We start from the raw sequence: 20,277 nt of genomic DNA, 5'->3' as shown, positions 1-20,277 counted from the left end.
AAACTTGTGCGGCGTGTGAGTTAGGAGAGAGCGAGAGAGAGGGAGAGCGAGGGAGCGAGAGGGAGAGCGAGCGAGCGAGCGAGAGAGAGCGAGCGAGCGAGCGAGAGAGAGCGAGCTCCGACGCAGACAATGTGTGGCCTTGTTGGGCCTGAAAGTTACAACATGCAGCCAAACTTTAGCTTCATTCATGCTGGGGCGCGAACGGCTCTTTTGGAAGAAATGCTCACTGTATTTCCTTTCAGGGACTTCAATATATTTCAGTGACCTGCATCCGTTTCTCGGAAGGAACAAACGAGCCAATGTCATGGGCCTCGGTCCCGTGACGGACTGTTTCCAGTCGCTCCCTGCCCGGTTCCACTGATAAAACGGTGCAGCGCGGGCCTGTGCTGCTGGAGCCGGTGCTGCCCCACGGAGCAGTTTGTGATCCTGCTTCTTCCTTTACTTGGCAGAAAATCTTTAGAAGCTCAGAACAAACTGCAGTAACGTTCTGTGGAGCGTTGTCTCAGGGACCGAGGCCCAGATGTTCCATTATGCAGATGCAGCGCCAGGTGTCAATTCTAAGGATGTGTCAACGTTTTCTCACTCGCAGACGCGTGTTGCACGTGTTCAATGTTGCAGATGTGCTTTACTTTAAAGCTCAACTCCAGACTGTGGAACGTTGGCAGGAGTTTGTAGATGATTTTAGCTCTGGAGTCTCACATCCTTAATCCAATTTCAATACTTTTCCATCTTAAATATAATTCAATAATCTGCTCATATAGTAATTGGAATCAATCCTCAGCAGCAGTAAAAATAGACCAGGATAAATAAAACATTATCACGTTGGCATCACTCAAAGGGGCGAGTCAGGATGTTTGTCCAGCTAATCGCCACTGATTTCCCTGATGGCTTCATCCTGTCTGACTGATGAGGTTCGAGTCGAGCCACATCACAAAACGTCATCCTGTGAGTCGTGATGTCGCTCGCTGGTTACTGGCGCGTCACATGGGTCGTGCTTCACACATGGAGCGACGTCTGAGGTGTTTCAACTCACCATGTGTTATTCACATCTGTAAATATACAGTAGGACATAACTGCATGTAGACGTTACCGACCTCAACTGCAGCACATTAGAAAAGCTAAATCGACATCTACGTCTGATTAAATGAAGCCTGTGTTGAGAATCTCACAGCATCTGGCGAGTGAAAACGAAAGCTCCCAGACGGACGTGAGAGACATGTTCTTCTCCAAACAATGAAAGTAAAACCATGCAAGGGTCAAGTATAATACCATGGAAACAACAGACCGCATCAGAACCAGCAGCCACTTTCTTTGCCTAGTAACACACACACACACACACACACACACACACACACACACACACACACACACACACACACACACACACACACACACACACACACACACACACACACACACCAAACACACAGTGAAAGCCTGAGCTTAGTGCATGAAGAAATTAATAGACATCACAGTATAAAGTATTTGCTAGGGTCTCTATAAAATATAGAGTGTAGAGAGTAGCTGAGTAGAGTAGAGTAGAGGTTGTTCTATTTTCCTGCTAGTTCATCCATTAACTAATTTCCCTTCAATCAATCATCAACAAATAAAACATTGTTGATGGGGAAAGTTACTCTTTTAGTGTTAGTTTCTCTGTAATTTCCACTTATTTACCAGGTAAATGGTACGATTGCAGAAACAATTAGTTGCAGATTGTAGTGTAAATATGTTTCAGGTGAAGGGATGAGGCTTTTTCACACTGTTCAGCATCCAGTGAAATGAAACAGCTTCAAACTGCTTAGTGGAGCTGCGGTGCAATAAATACCTGGACAAAGGCTCCAGTTCTGGTCAAAACTATTGCTGGGCTCAGATTATTTTACCAAACTAATAAGGACATATAATTAGTTTCTCATAATAAAAAACAGAAGAGGGAAATATTGCAGCAGAGACTTTGTGGCTCAACACAAAGGCAGCTTGAGATAAAACACTCAGAGCAACAGCATTTAATCAGGACGTGTACGGCCGTCTTTGATGGCGTCATTTCCAGACTCACGGCCAGATTCATTGCAGTTCTCAAACTCTTACACAACGCCGTTGAATCAGGCAATGAAAATTCAAATGTTGCAACAACCCAGGAATGTTAAACGCACAAATTTCTGTGTATGCCACCAACAGCTGCGGCTCCGCCTCCTTCCTCCTCCAGCGCCCTGTAATGGACGCATGGATGCTGCATCAAAACAAGCGGAGGAATTTGAAGTATTTGGCTCCAGGCAGACGATGGAAACACAGCGATGTGACCTGTGGATGATTGTCAGCGAGTTCAGTGGAAGACAACAAAAAACGCTCCAAACCTCCAAGGTGTTTTCCACTCTGCTCTCGGAGCCTTGGCTCAGGACGGAGTAGCTAATTATCACCAGGTTTCAAATGGAAAGAACACAGCAGACGCATTCAGCGTTCAAACTTCTAAGGACATGAGGCAACGTGGAAAACATCCCAACGATGTGCATCACGCAAACAGAGACGAAGCACGAGCGGCTGCTTCGCTAATGACACGGCCTTTAGCTGCGTCTCTGAAGCCATCGTGAGTGTGGAGAATCTGCAGGCGACTCCACGGCGTCTCCCACCTCCCACCTCCCACCGGGGGGGAGGGAGATCAAGACATCACAGAGAGAAACCACCGGCTCTGATGGAACCCACGCCTGATGATCTGCAGTACTGCAGGTACTACTGTACTCACACTACTGGGATCCAAATACAGACCCCGGCGGGTGTTGGACGGTGGTGGATGTCAGCGTGTGTCTGAGCTCCTTGTGCAACTTTAGTCTGTTTGGATACTGAGTGCGTAAGCGGCTGCATCACACCTGAATGTGAAATAGGGAAAGCTATCAGCATAGATTAGTTTTCTGTTATCACAACATGTCCAAACACAAGCTAGTGAATCAGTGTCTGAATACGCTGAAGCTTCATTTGCTAAAGTGAGGTTTTGCCTCCGAGTATTTAAACAACGAGTTTCTGTCATTGTCCTGTTAGATCTTAGTGCTGCATTTGATACAATTGATCATCACATTCTATTACAGACACTAGAACATAGAATCGGGATTAATGGAACAGCATTGGGATGGTTTAAATCCTATTTGTTGAACAGATTCCAGTTTGTTCATGTTAATGATAAATTCTCCACACGCACAAGGATTAGCTATGGAGTTCCACAGGATTCTGTGCTGGGTCCAATTCGGTTTAGCTTATACATGTCTCCTCTAGGTGAGATTATTAGAAAGCATTCTATTAATTTTCATTTTTACGCAGATGATACTCAGCTATACATGTCCTTGGAACCAAATGAAACAGATCAACTAGTCAAAATTCAGGGTTGTTTAAAAGACATCAAATCCTGGATGTCCCAAAACTTCCTTCAACTAAACTCAGATAAAACCGAGATTCTTATTGTTGGGCCTAAAAATCTGAGAGAGACACTATTGAGTCAGATAGCCACCCTGAATGGCATAACATTAGCTTCAGATTCTACTGTGAGGAACCTTGGTGTCATGTTTGACCAGGATCTCTCTTTTACATCATACATTAAACAAATCTCCAGAACCGCCTACTTCCACCTTAGAAATATAGTTAAAATCAGAAGCATCCTCTCTCAGAGCGATGCAGAGAAACTGATCCATGCATTTGTTACCTCTAGGCTGGACTACTGTAACTCCTTACTCATAGGATGTCCTAACAGCTCCTTAAAAAGCCTACAGCTCATTCAAAATGCTGCAGCCAGAGTTCTGACAGGACTTAGAAAGAGAGATCACATTTCTCCTACATTAGCTTCTCTGCACTGGCTGCCTGTAAAATGTAGGATAGAATTTAAAATTCTCCTACTCACATACAAAGTACTCAATGATAAAGCTCCTTCTTATCTTAAAGACCTTATAGTTCCTTATGCTCCCAGCAGAACACTTCGTTCTCAGAGCGCTGGGCTACTTGCGGTTCCTAGAGTGTTTAAATGTAGAACAGGGGGCAGAGCTTTTAGCTACCAAGCTCCTCTCCTCTGGAACCAGCTCCCTCTTCAGGTTCGAGAAGCTGACACACTCTCCACCTTTAAGATTAGGCTTAAAACCTTCCTTTTTGATAAAGCTTATAGTTAGAGATGGTTCAGGTCACTGGCAATTATTGTTAGTCACAGGAACCATCTCTTAGTTAAGCTGCAATAGACATAGACTAAACCTGAGATGAATGAGATTATCTGCAAATCGCAGCTGCAGCGAACGCTGCCGGGGCCGGAGTTCAACCAAACAGACGAGAAGAAACAGCAGGAACACCGGGCTCTGCAGTAAATGTCAGCTCTCCACCTGCACAGACCCCATTACCTAAGAGGAGACGTATGATGGGAAACACACGGGTTCGAACAGGTAACTGGGCCGTCGTGGATTCTGTTCCTCCCAGTTTCCTCTGAACACGACATCCCTGCTGGAAAAAGCACCCACCTTCATTTTCATGCTCAACAACAAAACGCTGCAGCAACACGTCCCCACAGAGTCAGAATGTATGTGGAAAGCACGGCTTCGCACTCATGGCACATCTGTCTTGGATTTTGGAAAGCGGCTCGTCCTGATTTACGAGACGAAAACTTCAGACTGAGCTCTGCTTGAAATTTACGACAGCGCACCTCCACTGAAATTCCAACTTTCCAGTTCAGATGAAAATCACCAACAAACCTGTAACAGACCTGAGATGTGACCTGCATGTAGCCAGTAAGTCATCAGACGCCACATCCATTAATATGAAAGTAAAACAAGCAATAAAAAGGACGTGCAGCGGCGTGTTCAGCACATGTGGCTCAGAAGATCCATCTGACAGGAAGCGCCTGAACGGACCCCACTGACCTGTCACCTCCTAACGAGCACATCAGACCCACTAGAACAGCTGGAGGCCGCGTGCCTTGCTCAAAGGCCGTTCACCGCTCACCCTCAGCTTGGCTCAGGCGTAGCCTCCGTCTGGCGAATCGATACCTCGCGGCACCTGCAGCTCCAGCCAACACACGCTGACTGAATGTTCCAACGCCTCTCAGGCACTCACTGTAAATCCTTCTGGTGAAGAATGAAACGCAAGGTCCGTCTGCTCCTGAACAGATGGCAAACACCCGCATCCATCTTTCACGGGCATCATCTGTTTTGACGCACAAACCTCTGGAAGGAGCTTTTTTGGGGGATTCTAAGGAATCCCGGGGCGCAGAAAGGACTAGAATGTGCATTCAAAGAGCAGGAAGGAGGCGAGCGAGCAGGTGCTGTGCTGCACAGAGCGAGAGCCAAGCACACGTCTGTTCATCCACTGGAGGTCTGCTGAGCACGCGCTCATGAATGGCCGCGTCCCGCTTTCAGTGGACCGGACCTCCTGACCACGCATAAAACCTGTGCCGGTCCAAAGAGCTGGCAGCGGTCACGTCGGCTCGCTCCGACCTGCAGGCGACACGCGTGAGCCGCCGGCCCAGTGAAAACAGAGACGCTGGCAGCGTCAGCAGCGTCGCACACTGGAGACCAACACTTCCCTTTCAGCTCCTGCTCTCTTTAAACGCTTTTCGCTCCTGCCAGCTCAACACATCTGTGGGACAACAGCATGTATGAATCATCGTCTGCCTCCACTGTCCAGAGCTTTCTCTCAGCGTCTCCTGTTATTTTATTTTGCTGAGGCTCTGCTGGATGGTGAAAGCCACAGATGCTCCCTCCAGACGCCAGGCGCTAGTTTTCCACTCTACTTTTCCACGCTTTGTGAGAATGAAACCTGATTTCAGTGTTGCAGAGCGTGAATCTGTCACCAGGGGCTCAGGGCAGTTAACAGGCTCAGATCTCAACGGAGTCTGGACATCAGCTCTCATCTCCCAGGAACACACACACACACACACACACACACACACACACATACACGCGTACGCGTACACACACACACACACACACACACACACACACACGCACGCACACACACACACACACACACACGCATATACACACACACACACGCACACACACACACACGCGCGCACACACAACACACACACACACACATACACACACACGCACGCACACACACACGCACACACACACACACATGCACACGCATACACACACACACACACGCATGTGCGCACACGCACGCACACACACACGCACGCACGTGCGCACACGCGCGCACGCACACACACACACACACACACATACACGCGTACACACACACACACACACGCACGCACACACACACGCGCACACACAACACACACACACACACACACGCACGCACACACACACGCACACACACACACACACACACACACACACGCACGTGCGCACACGCACGCACACACACACGCACACACACACAAGCTTTATTCTGTGTGCAATGTGTGGATATGAAATTGAAAACCATATAGTTACACGGCGATGGAGAGGGAGGAGTATGGAGCGTGTTTACATGCAGACTGACCTCTAAAACAGTAATTAAAGCTGCTGTAATGGCGCTGAAAGACGCTTCTTTTCTGCCGTGGCGCATACGTTGGACTGACGACCTACAGCACGGAGCTGTTTGCCTCATTATTCAGTGTGGACCACCTGGGGTTCGTCTCTGCAGCATCACAGCTGGACCAGCGTCACATCTGTCCCAGAGCTGCAGGATCATGGTGAATCCATTAACGTCTGCCTCCGCGCTTTAATGTGCAGAGTTCAGTTCTTTTGACTCGTCGTGGACCCTGGAGGCTTCTGCTCCTGGAGAAGGCGACGTGTGCGTCTACACGTTGGGTTTGTTTGAGCTCAGACCCGCTGCCCTGTCATCGGCCCCTCTTAAGACTGAGCTGAAGCGTGAGAGCAGGTTGCTAACATGTGCTTCAGCTTATACGACGTCCAGAGCTGTTTACAGTCTCCGTAGTCCTAGTTACGGCTGCACTGTGCAGCAGTGGCTGTGCTTGACTGGATGAATGCGTCGTTTCTGCTACGTGATCGTCTGAGGAGCCGTGAAGTCCAGTCATTGTCTTATCCATCAGACGCCAGCATCACTGAAACTGAACTCATTCATGCACAGCTACAGCTCATGTGCTTTTGCTTCCAGTTTGTTCCTGTGAATGGAGCAAAGCTGAAAAGCTGAGGAGCCTTAAACCTGCACGTCTCTGAGCGTCGGCCGCAGATAAAAATCTGCAGGACTGGAGCTGATCCGCTGGAGCTCGTGTTGCGGGTGACTGTTGACACCGTTCCATGCGCAGCCTCTGGACCGCGTTTGCGTTCTTTGGAGCGTCGCATCAGAGAAACGTGTTTGGAGGGAAAACAGACAACGCTCACAGCTGTTGTGCTTTCAGCAGTGTCAGCAGAATCCGGTTTCTATAAACCCGATTGTTCGAACTGAGACGCAAGTGAAGCCGCAGAGAATTATTTATTCAGAATCCTGTTGCATAAATGCTGGGATAATCTTTTGTTATAGGTGAGGCTGCGACGGGCACGGTTCCCACAGTCGAGACCCTCGGCTGAGCGTGAGCCCAGAGCGGAAGACGCTGAGGGCTGAAGGCTCGGCGGTCGTCCCAGCGCGGACGCGGCCTTTGTTCTGTTCGTCCTGACGTCTCAGCTTCTCCTCCTCCCAAATCGCAGCAGTTCATCATCCACATCATTTCAACAACCTTCAAAAAACAACTCGAGGCAGTTGCTCAGCATCTTGTTTTCACAGTGGTTCAGCAGGGACTGAAACAAACATGGCCTTCGCGTATTGACCCTGATGAGGATGAGGAGGATGAGGATGAGTGAGCAGCAGCTCACAGTGGGTGATGGCATGTGTAACACTGTGGGAGAGCTGGGACTGCGGCTCGTGCTTTTCACCACCAAGGAGCTGCAGAGAAGCTGTGATAAACAGGCACCGGGCCGCTGTTCACTGCACTCACAGATCAATACTAAAGGTCGCCTGTATTCAAATGTGTGTTCCATTAATTAAGCCAAGCACAGGAAACGCCATGAAAATCATTACATGTGAAGACACAAAAAATCCAAAGCTTTTATATATGAGACAAACAAAAGAAAAAAGGTTGCTGGAATTGATCTCTAAAGGTAAAAGCTGTGCCAGCACTGAGGAGCTGTGACTGAGGCGAGGAGAGACAAGAGACGAGGAAGAAGGAAGCTAATCAAACCGTATACAGGATGTTTATACTCTAAGGCTTTCCACAGATTACAGTGATTCTCTTATTTTGGTAGGGTTTCTAATAAATGACTTATTACCAGCAAACCCAGAGGCTAAATGCTACGAGGGACGTCTGCCTTTAAAGTCCATGTTAATGATTTAAAGAGCCACTCATCTTTCACAGCAGAATCTAAAGCATGCGGATAATTTAGATGAAATGATCACAGGCATGTAAGTAGTTGGACATTTAAAGGACTCTAGGTTCATCATATAACAGCTCTGACTAGAAATATGACAGCAATGATTAGAATAGGACGGCTCTTGCACATGCAAACGTGCGATTTCATCATCATTATGGCATTTAACGCACAACCTGCTGCAGACTCCTCCCGCTGAGCAGCTCCTCTGAGACGCCGTGTCTTGCTCTTAGGCATCACAGCAGCGATTGTTAAACACGAGGGATTCTCACCTTCTGCCTCCAGCCAGAGGGAGTTTGGAAAATCAATCTAACAATCCGCCGGTCTCACGACATGACAGAGAGTACTGAAAAGTGGTTCGGGCCATGAAATCCAATTAGCACCGTCATATCAGGAGGAAGAGGAGCGGCGGCTGTAGTGTGGAGTGAGCCTTCTTCCTCGTTGGTGGCTCCCGTCACTGCTGGAGGACCTGCAGTGGGAGCAGTGACGTGCTACGACTGCGACTGCAACCTGCGGTTCAGAGACACCTTTCTATCACACCATCCTCTACCACTTTCACGCTGCAGCACCGGCCTTCACGCCTTCCCTTCCGCTCATTCACTGAGCGCTTGCTGCTCCGTCACTGGCTGATCTGTCACCTCTCTGCTTTTTAAAGCTGCCGCGTCATCTGCCACCTGCTCTGCACTCAAACAGCAAACAGTCCCGGCCAAAGAGAGAAGGCTGCAGAGCTGTTTGCCTTGATTCCCCATCACTCCTGTGTCACAGTGCTGTTTAAAGGCACCACCAGCGAGCAGTGACGCTGCAAACAGCTCAATCATCCACTTAAAAAAAAACAGCTCATTATATGAGGTGACAAGCAGACCTGAAACCAACATCCTGTTGGTCTAGTGTGAGGAAATTGTCTAACTTGAGGTTTATTGGTAATCTAAATCATTTCTATTCCATTATCCACCTTCTTTTCCTGACATCCTGTTGGTTTCATATCTCCACTGAGCAGAACAGGGACGGTAACGACTCTTTAAATGTCACTCACTCGATCACAGCACCCGTCTTTAAAGGGTTTGCTTCAACCACGAGGAGGACAGATTTGATTGGGTTTCCTTCATTTTGGGCCGACTGTCTGATAACCTGCCCACCGTGCGACCCTGACCTCCAGGTTGCTTCTGGTGGATCACACCCTGCCTGGCAGCTGTGGCCTCGTTCCCGCGCTGCAGCTGACACAATCAGCTGCCCATTCACCGTAACAGGAGCATGCAATCAGCTTCGCCGGGCCGCGAATCATCCACGCGCACTGTGGTTCGCTGTTCGTGGAGCTGATTTCAACCAGGGTTTAGCTTATCACTCCCAGCTGGATTCCTGCAGTCTCCTATTGATCGGATTAAGGAGCGAGAACCCACATCCACAGATAAAACCTCATGAAGCCAATTTAGACCTTAATGAATGTGATATTTAAGCATTTATTCTTTATATGCAGCCCAACCTGTCCAATTATAGATTGGATATACAGGATAGTGTGAAGAGATTGTCTAATTTGTGGTTCATTAGTAATCTAAATCATTTCTATGCACTACCCGTTGTTGAGGATCTAGTTACAGTATAAGTGATGCTGGATCCGCAGCCTGAACTGCAGACATGGCTTTCAGTAAGTGCAGGCGTGCTCCCAGCACAGGGATTTATTGATTCTATTACTACCAACAGCAGCCCAAAAGAAAAAGAAAACTCAAATGTTTTTTAGAACTGTAGAAGTAAAAACAGATCCATGTTATTAAAGGAGGTGGAACAGCTTCAATCACCACATCACATGGCTGATGAAACTTCACTGTAGCGCTGCAGGTTCAGGTGGAGGTGGAGGTGGAGGGGGGGGGGGGGGGTAATTGTGGCCTTCACCAAGTCGGAGAAGTCAACGGATAAATGTGAGGTTAAGAAACAGCCCAAGGTGAATGAGACAAAAGGCCTTTGAATGAGTCATTACGTTTTAAACGCAGCCCCACAAATAAACTGTGACACAGAAATACCCTTTGCTCCTTATCGCTTCAGGAGCCTGAATTCTTTGCTCATCTTTGCTTTGCTCATTTCTATGGCAACGCTTTACTTCCTGTTCCAACAGACGTCCTGTAAATGGAACGCGTGCTTTGTGGTCTTCTAATAATCCAACAGTTACAGTTACAGCTAAAGCAGCAGCATCCGCCTGCTGCTGTCATGGATCGCGCTCGGCTTTAGGACTGAAATCTAACTGCAGCTCAGGTTCAGACGTTTCGGTCTCACTCACGCTCCTTTAAAGTTTTAAAGTACAGCAAAGATGCCGAGAGAGAAGCAACAACACAGAGAATCTGGACCAAAGTCCCCAAATAAACAATTCACCAGGATTTAAACAGAGTATTTATCATTGTTTGGACAGACGGATTCAGAGTCACTCATTAACGTCTAATGAACAGAATTAATCTGACTTGTAAACATTTACAGCCAGAGTTTAAAACGCAGCTGATTTTCTAATCTTGGCTCTTCCATAACAGCAATCAGAGCGAATCCGTCCTCAGGCAGACGCTTCATGCAGGAATCCAAACACCTTGTGTAACGCTGCAGCCTGCTTTACTGCTGATGCTCAGCCTCTCCCTGGAAACGTCACTATATATTTATATGCAAATCATATTCATATATTTGTTCCGAGGCACAAAGTGACTCATAGGCCTCGTGAATATTTCTGGGGACGCTCTCCTTCGCACTGGGCGACATGTGAGTCAGCAGCAGCACCGTCACAGGTGCACTGAGCAACAACAAGGAACGTGTGGACGGCAGCAAGCGGCGATTACTTGATGTGAAACATCAGCTCACACCGTCACTAAGAGCAGCGAGGCAGCGACGCAGTGAGGATGCAAAGACCTCCATTAACCAGAACTACAACACCTGTTTACATGTGAACGGGTCCTTTGGATTGTTTGTAATGACGCTTGTTGTTGCTGTGTTCTTTTATTCGGTGAGAATGGTTTTGGATCTGCAGTGGGGTCTGTAACAGTAGAACCAGAGGAACACGGGGGAGGTTCCACAGGTTCCTGAACAGACAGCTAATACATCCTCCTCACGACTGACTGCTGATGAGGCTGATGAGTCAAATGCAGAGCTACGAGTGCGGCCACAAGAGCGAGTCGTCACATAATGTGAAGGTTGTAGAAGCTTGGTCCTGTCCTGCACCCGCCGTGTGCTGTGCTCAGAGCGTCTGCAGCGGCCCAGTGATGCTCGTGCTCCTACCTTGGTAGTCCAGCGACGCGCCGGGGGGGTCCTGCACCACCGCAGACCTGCGGTAGACCACGTGGACCCGGCCCTGGTCCTCCAGCTCCTGAGCCCCGCGCTGCAGCGGCTCGATGAAGTACTCGTCTGAGTCGGTGCGGATCATCCCAGCCTGCAAGACGGCGACAGGTCAGCGAACGGCGGCGCCGGAAACTCACACGCGCAGCAGAGGATCGCAGCGGCTCACAAATCAAACCCACTGCTCACACATGAGCAGCTGCTTTAACACAATAATCTGATTTTCAGGTAAAGAGATAAAAAAGCAAATCACATCAAACTGATTTATTGTTTCCAGTCGTTTCTGTGTCACTTTGCTCCATGTTGGTTCCTCCTGCGTTTTCTATCCATTTGCAATTATCTGCCGGGACGATCACAACGCTCCACATCGTTAGGGACGCGGTGGTGCCAAATTGTGTTGTGATCGCTGCCTGACACCCGCAGATTCCCTCCAATAAGAAGCCGCTCACGCCTTGAATGAAACCAGAACAACGTGTCGACAGCCTCCGGACTCATCAGACACAAACTGCACAACAATCTGCTTCTCGTTAGTCGTCTGTAGCTGCGTTTCCTGTCGAGGATGAAACACAAGCTCGGCTGCGTGCGACGTGACCGTTCATCCATCAGCGTCACCGAAGTCCCACTGGTGCTCACTCTCGGCGCTTTGCTGCTGGAACCACTCCAGGCAGGCAGAGGGCCCTTAGCCTGGGTGCTCATCCATTAGCGAGCGCCTGCTGCTGCTGTGCACCTGTGCACGGGCAGAACCCTCAAACAGCTCCACCTCTGCACCTGCTCCACCCTGGCCTCCGCTCCGGCCCGACCCGACCCGACCCGGCTCCCTGCTGTCACCTCATTTCACTACCACTGTAGAGGAATACACACAGAGGTGCTTTATGAACAGTGAGGACCAGGCTCAGCCTCATTGTCTGGTTTGAAACACACGTCCTTCCACATTAGAAGAGGTTTGTGTGGAAATCCTCAGTTTACTGTACACGGGTCGTGTCATCAGCTGTTGTCCTTCTTTCCCATGGTGCATTGCTGCCGTATTGCTGGTAAAATCGCCAACCACCAACGCAGCACGGGTGGAGTAAATGTCACTGTTAATGTCACACCTGCACAATTTGCCAAGCTTTCAATAATCACCCTCCTGCCTGTTCTGGTCCAACACGAGTCCCACTCAAATCACTGCGCGCTGGTTCCAGCAATCATCAGAACCTCCACGGGGAAGCGTTAAGGTCAACGTTCCTTCTGTAGCAGAAGTTTGTGTGGGAAGGTGCAGGGACCCTGGATTTATATTCAGAAATCACACATCCACAGATGGATAAATAAAAGCGAGGCCTCCGCTCATCTCATGACAGTCTGGCAGTGAAACCAAGGAACAAGGATGTTCTGTTCCTTGTGTTTAAATAAAATCTGGGAGTGACAGCTGCTGAATAATAACAGCTATAACATGTACAGTATGAGGAGCACGAGCTGAATACAGATGAGCTGAAAGCCAGTAATCCCTGACAAGGTGTCGCCGTCATTAAGGAGGAGCAGGTCTCCAGCAGAGGGATGCACATGTCACAACAGGTCAAACCTATTTGCATTTGCAGAACACCATATAAATGGAGAGTTTGAAAAAGTTGGGCGTGTGCAGCGGGGATTTCCTCCTGCATTTATCTCCCACCTGCAGGCGAAGCTCGCGCAGATTACACATATTGTGCATGTCAGCACACACTGTCAGGCTTTGGTACAGTTTGTCTAGTCAAGTACCAATTTCCAATTCTTCATATGCACCAGAAGGTTGGTGGATTATCAGTCGGAGGTATTGTGAGGACTGACGCCGTAACCACATCCTGCTGCTCTTTTATTTACTGAGCTCATCTCCTGCTTCACGGCAAATCAATCACGACAGTGATTTCTGCATTCTGACCACCTGGAATTAAGTCAGTGTAGTTCTCCTGCTTCACTGGAGACAAAACTGAAGGCGGTAATAAAATCAGGAAGATGCTCAATTCTGACCATCCATTAAATGTCCTGAAACAGTGTGAGCAGATCGGGTCACGTTTGAGCAGACGTAGCGTCATATCCACCAAAGCTGAACCACTGCCCGACACCAACTCATCACTGCTCTGTGGAAGGTGTGAGCAGGAACACTAGGCCGCTGCAGCAAAGCACTAATCAAAATAATGGTTGTTTCTATAGTTTTACTTACTGTACAGTCACAGAGAGAACAGCTCATTAAATCCCTGCTTTGCTTCATGTCAACCCATAAAACAAAGAGGATGACGCCACGTAAATAAAAACCTGCAGGAGCCTGTTCTCTGCGCCGGCGAGGCCGAATCCTCGCGTCTCAAGGCCGTCTTGTGACCTGGAGGCAGGAGAGGAGCTCGGAGAGGCCCCTGTCTGTCCTACATGTCGTCTGCTCCCCAGCCAGGATGAGCTGCAACAAGCCACGCATTCAGATTCAGGAAACACGGAGCCCAAATGAGCCAGGAGGCGCTGAACAGGTCGCCTCGCATGGTAGTGGTGAAAAGCACCTGTTCCAAACGCGTCCAATTAAAAGCTGCAGCTGGTGGAATCCCTGCCACCGACTGCATCGCGCCTCCTGCTGTGAGCGGATCAGGAGAGTCACAGCGGTCGGTCACGGCGACACGGCAGCAATAGCATCTTATTAACATCCAAGTGAGCGGCAGCGGGACCCACCTGAGCAGCGACTCCAGGCCCTGAACCTGCTGCTAATGGACCCGACCCCATCAGCGTTATTCACGAAAGTAAAAGCTGCTACGAAAAACCGAACCCACAACTTGAACCCGTCGCACCTGATGCACCATTAATCAAGTCTGGATTATTATTTACACCTTTACCTCAAACCCTTCCGGCCACTGAAGATATAATGGAATGCGCTGATTGTGACTGAGCTCTGGCCTGTGAGCTCTGAGTGATTGTGAGAACGTGCCCACGTGCGCTCTCCTCTCCTCGCGCTCATCAATCACAAACAATCACCATGAGGAAAACGCACTCCAGCTCCGAGGTAAATGAAATTACTTATCTGGCAACAATCCCATAATTTGTGCATCGAGAGGCTTTAAACACACTTTCACTCGACACAAGATGAAACCCTGAGAGTAAACATTGCGCCATCTGAGGGGTTTATCGCCTGGTGTTTAGTGTTATCTGAGACGAGTGGAGATAATAGCAGGTGTCTGCCAGAGGTTCAGCCGCTCGGTGCCTCGACGCAAGCCTCAAAAATGGACGAGGAGCGCTGTGTTCTATCAGTTTAATATCCCAACATCAGCCCCAGCCAGGCAGACAGCGCTCCCCTGCCAAGGAAAACAGCTGGGATTCAGCTGAAGGGCTCCAGTTCTTCAAAAACAGCCCCTTTCAGTCTAAACTTCTTAAGGAGCTCGGTATAAACGTGCTTTCGTTTAAAAAAAAAAAAAAACCTTGAGGTACTGCTTCGCTGAAAAAAGGTCTGGATTCAGCCAGGACACTGCCACCTTTCACCCTCGGTGTTGTTCAAAGGTGTGTTTGCTTTCAAACATGTGACCAAACCTTCGTCATCGTTACTTTGCCATTTTCATCCGTGAGCTGTAAAGAATCTTTAAAGGGCAAAAATACACAAGTTCACTTCTGATTATTTGAAGAAGCAGAATTAGTTTCAATAACAATAAACAGAAATTAGTTTAAATAATTGAGAAAGCTGCTTCAGAGATTTAATGGAATGTCATTTTTCTGGCCTGCGGTGCGTTCAAACCAAGGGCACTTCTTGGTGAACATGAATGAGACTCGTGAACCAAATCGCGCTTGGGGAAATAATATCAAAATGTATTTTTGTGCACATTTCCACATTTCCAGACTCTGGTGCAGAGACGTGACTAAATAAAAGTCCACTCGGCTGAATGGCTCTCAATGTTGGTCTGAAGCGACAACAGAAAATGTGGGCTCCTCTCGAGTTTATGTAGGTCACGATTAAAAATGTTTAAACACATGAACATCAATAAAAGCCCAAACTGAGCTGAACCCTGGGCTCCCGAGTGGACGCAGAAAAAGCTGCTCCCCTGCTGTACCTCAAACCATACACCAACAGCTCTGGGGTCAGGCCTCTGCAACATGCCTGGGCTGAGTCAACAGGAGCCCGGCGACCGCCACTGAATCGGCCTCTTGTGCCTCACTGCAGCTCCTGCACAGAGGAGCTGGCTCGCTTTCTTCTCCTAATCAGAAAGGATATTTTGCCTGCGTTTCTGCCTCAGCAGCAGCTCCAGACGTGCACGTCCAGGAAGCTCGTCTGTGCTCGGGGCCCAGGCTCAGGCTGCGTTCAGCTAAACATCAGTTGTGTCAGGGCTCATGAATCTGTCACAAACACAAGCAGTCGAGTTGGTTTTCAGGGATTTAATCAGAGCAAGACTCTCTCTCTCTCCTAAAACAGGAACTAGTGACTGAATTAGAAGCAATCAAAAGCCTGAACTACTAAGAAGATAAAGAACACTAGAAAACAAAGACACAACTCAACGAGCTGGAGGTCGGAAAAGTGGAGCAACTGGAGCAACGACAGGTTGAAAACAGACACGGATCAATGAAACGAGTCGCACCTGAACAGAGCAGAAGCACACGATAAAGCCACAGCGCCGCCAACGGGCCGGAGGAGGAAGTGTAGCGTTGACCTGGGCTGAGGAGCGGCTCTGACTCCCCATCGGCCCCTCGGCGCCTTCACGCCCACCGCAGGCCCAGCGGGGCCCATTAAGCAACATGACATGGCTGGTTCTACAGCAACAGTCGGCTGGTGTCTGTCAGTGGAGCGGTCGCTGCAGAAAACCCTCATGAGACTACGGCTCAGACGAGGTTTTGGTTCCTGCTTCATGGAAACAAATGGGAGAGGCTAAAGCTGCTAAATAAAGTGCTTTACGGCGCTGGACGCCGGCCAAATGGGTCAAACAGGAACAGATGTGATGACCGGAGATGAGAACGACCAGCCTGTGTGTCACAGAGCTTCAACTCTGACGCGTGCACGGCCTCACGGAGCTGCACAGCTCACTGTCCAAGCGCTGGTCTGCATCCGCTGCACCGCGGTACGAAGGACACTGGCCAAGAGGCTCAGGACATTAAGTAGGACTGAATCTGCTCCATTCATCCTGGAAGACGCCGCTTCAACGGGTGGGTTTTACAGCAGAGAGCTTCAGATAAACAACGTGGAGAAACGTGGAGTCAGATGCGGGTCACATACTTGAGCACTGATTAACTGTCAGCCAAAGTAAATCCAGTATCAGGCTGACATTAAAGTAAACAGTAACACGGAGCTGTGGCCGTAGCTGGTTTTTATGTCTGAAGCTGAGAAGCAAAACGAAGTTTAAATCACGCAAAGTGAAGCAGCGCTGAGGACGATGCCGTGAGTCCAGACGCGACGAACGACACGTCGGCCACGTGTGATGGAACAAGAAACCCTCCTCACAGACCAGGTGTGTTTAACCATCGAACACTATCATCACATCCCAGAATCACATGCTAGTTTCTGAATCTCCAGCAAGTTTTAAAGCTTTAAATCCTGCATCACTGTAAATAAAGTTATGATAAAGCTTGTGATGATCTTCATTCAATGCACTGAATGTCAGGCTGCATTAGCCAGAACAGCCTCTGCCTCCCTGCCAGCCGCTCCCGGAGACCGGGTCCCACAGACCAGATCCTAGAGACTGGATCCCAGAGACCGGATTCCTTAAACCGGGTACCAACGACCAGATCCCAGAGACTGGATCCCAGAGACCAGATTCCTTAAACCGGATCCCAGCGACCAGATCCCAGAGACCGGGCCCTGAGACTGGATCCCTGAGACCGTATTTCTTTTCCTTAAACCAGGTACCAAAGACCGGATCCTAGAGACCAGATCCCTGAGATTGGGTCCCTGAGACCAGGTCCCAGAGACCGGGTCCCAGAGCCCCCCGGCCCACGCCGCTCTGAGGCAGAGGAAGTCTCAGCCCGTAAGGACTCGGCGGTGAGCGGTGGGGCTGCTCGGCCCCAGACGGCAGCCTGGCTGTAATTAGGGACCAGTAAAACACACACCTAGTGAGGACTGAGGCTGCCACTTGAGATCAAAGACCGCTGGCCCTCGACGACAGGCTTTTCATCAGCAACCAGTGGGTTGGCGGCTGTTTGATGTTAAGCTATGCAGACCTGCAGAGGACGGACGCAGAACTAGAACAACTAGAGCAGCACGGTCCCTGTAGGATGATCAATACATGTTATTTAGTGCACGTTGATTTAGTTACTGTGAGTCAACTCTCCTCTATTGAAGGCTTGATTAAAGGATCACCAATCACAGTAGTTTACAGTAAATGAAGTCCCGTTGTGACGTTTAAAGGAGACAAGCATGAGCGTCTCTGTCTGTTCGGCTCGTAGAGGTTGATTTATTTTTTTTTGACGCGACCACTGGAAGGTCCCTTCAGGACGTTGGAGCTGGAGTTGAGGAACTGGTTCAGCTTCTTGATTTGAGCCGTCTTTTACCCATGTGTATTTGTCTGATTCGGCCCATATTCCAGCACACGCTGCTGATTTCATGCACGGTCATGCAGCGGCGGCTCAAAGCCTCTCCGGCGACCGGACTGACCTTTGATGGCGCTGCTGTTTTCAAAGTGACATCCTGCCACAATGCTATTTACAAAGCAGAGCCCTGGCTTCCTGTGTGGGCGCCTCCCGGGCCTCGCTCTCACACTGCTCATCTATAAACGTCTCGGGGAAGAAAGACCTGGAGAGACTGAATCTGCCAAGTGATGAACTGCTTCCTCCTGTTCCAGCCAAAGGAAACGTGAAATCCTGCAGCGTTGACGACTTAAAGGTCACTGCCTCCGTAACATGTTCACATACAGTATTACTGTGTATTTGGTGTTTTACTAGTTGTTAGATGGAAAATCAACAGTTTAGTTGCATGAAAATCTAATAAGGTTGATTTTTATTGTTGTTCTAATTCAGTTGCTTTTTGGTTTTATGAGATCAGAGCACAGATCAGGGATTCGTATTCAGTGATGATGTAAAATGCTGTTAACGGCCTCAGAGGCCGAACGCTGGAGGAAGTCGCTGTTTGAAGCCACGTCCGTCTCTGCTTCCAGCTCGTTCCATGTGAACGTCGCATGTACTTTAAAAGGCGCTTTTACAGTCTGCTTAATGGGATCTTTAAACACAGGAAGAGCCTCATTTACCATTTACATCACTTCCCATCCAGACTCGAATTTCCTATTAGTTTTTAAAACAGCATTTTAAACCTAATTCACATGAGTGATTTCTTTTTGAGCCTAGAGGATGTGACTCTGCTTTTCCTACACTGTGGACACTGGGAGGGTTTGGAGTCTCATCTTTACAGTCAGACGTAGAAAAACAATGTGCTGATTCTCATCATTATCATTGTGAATCATTCTGCTAAAATGTCTTCTAGGAAATCCTCTTCTGTGGACTCTGTCTCTTGCCAAGTCTCGCACCCCGGCTTCAGTTCTGTCGGCCAAAGCCCAACACTCCCACACCTGCCTGTGAATCCCCCGCGTATGAGGCCTCATCACAAGCGCCGCAGTGTGGAGGTGAACGTCTGCTGTGACCTCAGGTCCTCCCATTCATCACCATCATATTCACATGTCCCCATATCTCAACATATGTAGAATATGAAACAAAACACGTTTCACTCAACGTCACAGAGCCAAGAACGCTTCAAAGACTGATTTATCTGGTAGACGTGGAGCGATTTCCCTGGATGAAGTGCAAACAGTGGCTGAGCATCACCTGCTTCATCCTCTGGGGACCATGAATATCTGGTAGAAGTCTAACAGAAACTCATCAAAGCTGTTGTGAACACTTGTGGGGCATTTGGATCCAGGAGGGTTTCCCTCAGGAAGCACAACCTTCAAGGCTTGTTTTGACACCAGAGGAGGACTGGATGAGGGTTATATGCACGTATGTAGAGGAAGAATCCTACATGGCTCACAACTCATGCTGAGTTCCTGCACTGAAGCTCTACACGAGATTAAAAAAGACATCCCTCAAAATAACTTTGGAGAACTAGGATATATGTCAGTTCATGGCGAGCAGCCAGTGAGGGATTCGCTCCATCTGCTCGCTGACGTCCTGAACAGTTTGCCTCGTACCCAAAACTTTGACAAGCTCAGAAACTTCACTCATTACATCACCACTGAGGCGGATTCACCGAAAATCACACATATTCAGTGAAATCATCAAGACGCGTGTGATTTTCTATACAAGCATTTTATATAATAAACATGGAGCTCTCTGCTCAGACTGCTGCTCCGCGACCCGGCCCCGGATAAGCGGTGGATGGATGGAAACACGTCAGCTACGTCAGCTACGTCGCTACGTCGCTACGTCGCTACGTCGCTTCACTACAACAACACTATGTTTTGAACATTGAAATTCGGAACTCCACGACTCGCTGCACCGTCCTGAGCAGCAGCCGGAGCCTCTCTCTCCCCTGAGGCGGAGGCTTCTATAGGAGATTTAGCCCCAGGTCGTTTCCCAATTACTGCTGAAGTGTTTTATGAGGGTGATGTGGAGGAGAGGAGCGCGGACCTTTGTGCAGCACAAAGGGTGCTTGTGAGCAGGCTGGGGGTGAACTCCACTCGGTCTGTGGGTGCGATGGGCGACCGCTCATCCGTGAACAACCTCTGCACAACAAGCTCCTGAGGAA

General features: G+C 48.9%; 1 protein-coding gene across 5 annotated transcripts in view; it reads right to left on the bottom strand.

Annotated features, from left to right (window-relative positions):
* adamts3 (ADAM metallopeptidase with thrombospondin type 1 motif, 3) overlaps window positions 1–20,277 on the bottom strand; it is a 70,527-nt gene that overhangs the window by 44,062 nt on the left and 6,188 nt on the right. For all 5 annotated transcript variants that reach the window (XM_055511625.1, XM_055511627.1, XM_029162118.3 and 2 more), the window contains one exon: window positions 11,583–11,733. In XM_055511625.1, the coding sequence (XP_055367600.1) occupies window positions 11,583–11,733 (151 nt within the window). The remainder of the gene's footprint in view (window positions 1–11,582; window positions 11,734–20,277) is intronic.

Source organism: Betta splendens, chromosome 9 (assembly GCF_900634795.4).
Source record: "Betta splendens chromosome 9, fBetSpl5.4, whole genome shotgun sequence".
Taxonomy (NCBI): domain Eukaryota; kingdom Metazoa; phylum Chordata; class Actinopteri; order Anabantiformes; family Osphronemidae; genus Betta; species Betta splendens.
This window is presented reverse-complemented; position numbering and strand designations above follow the sequence as displayed.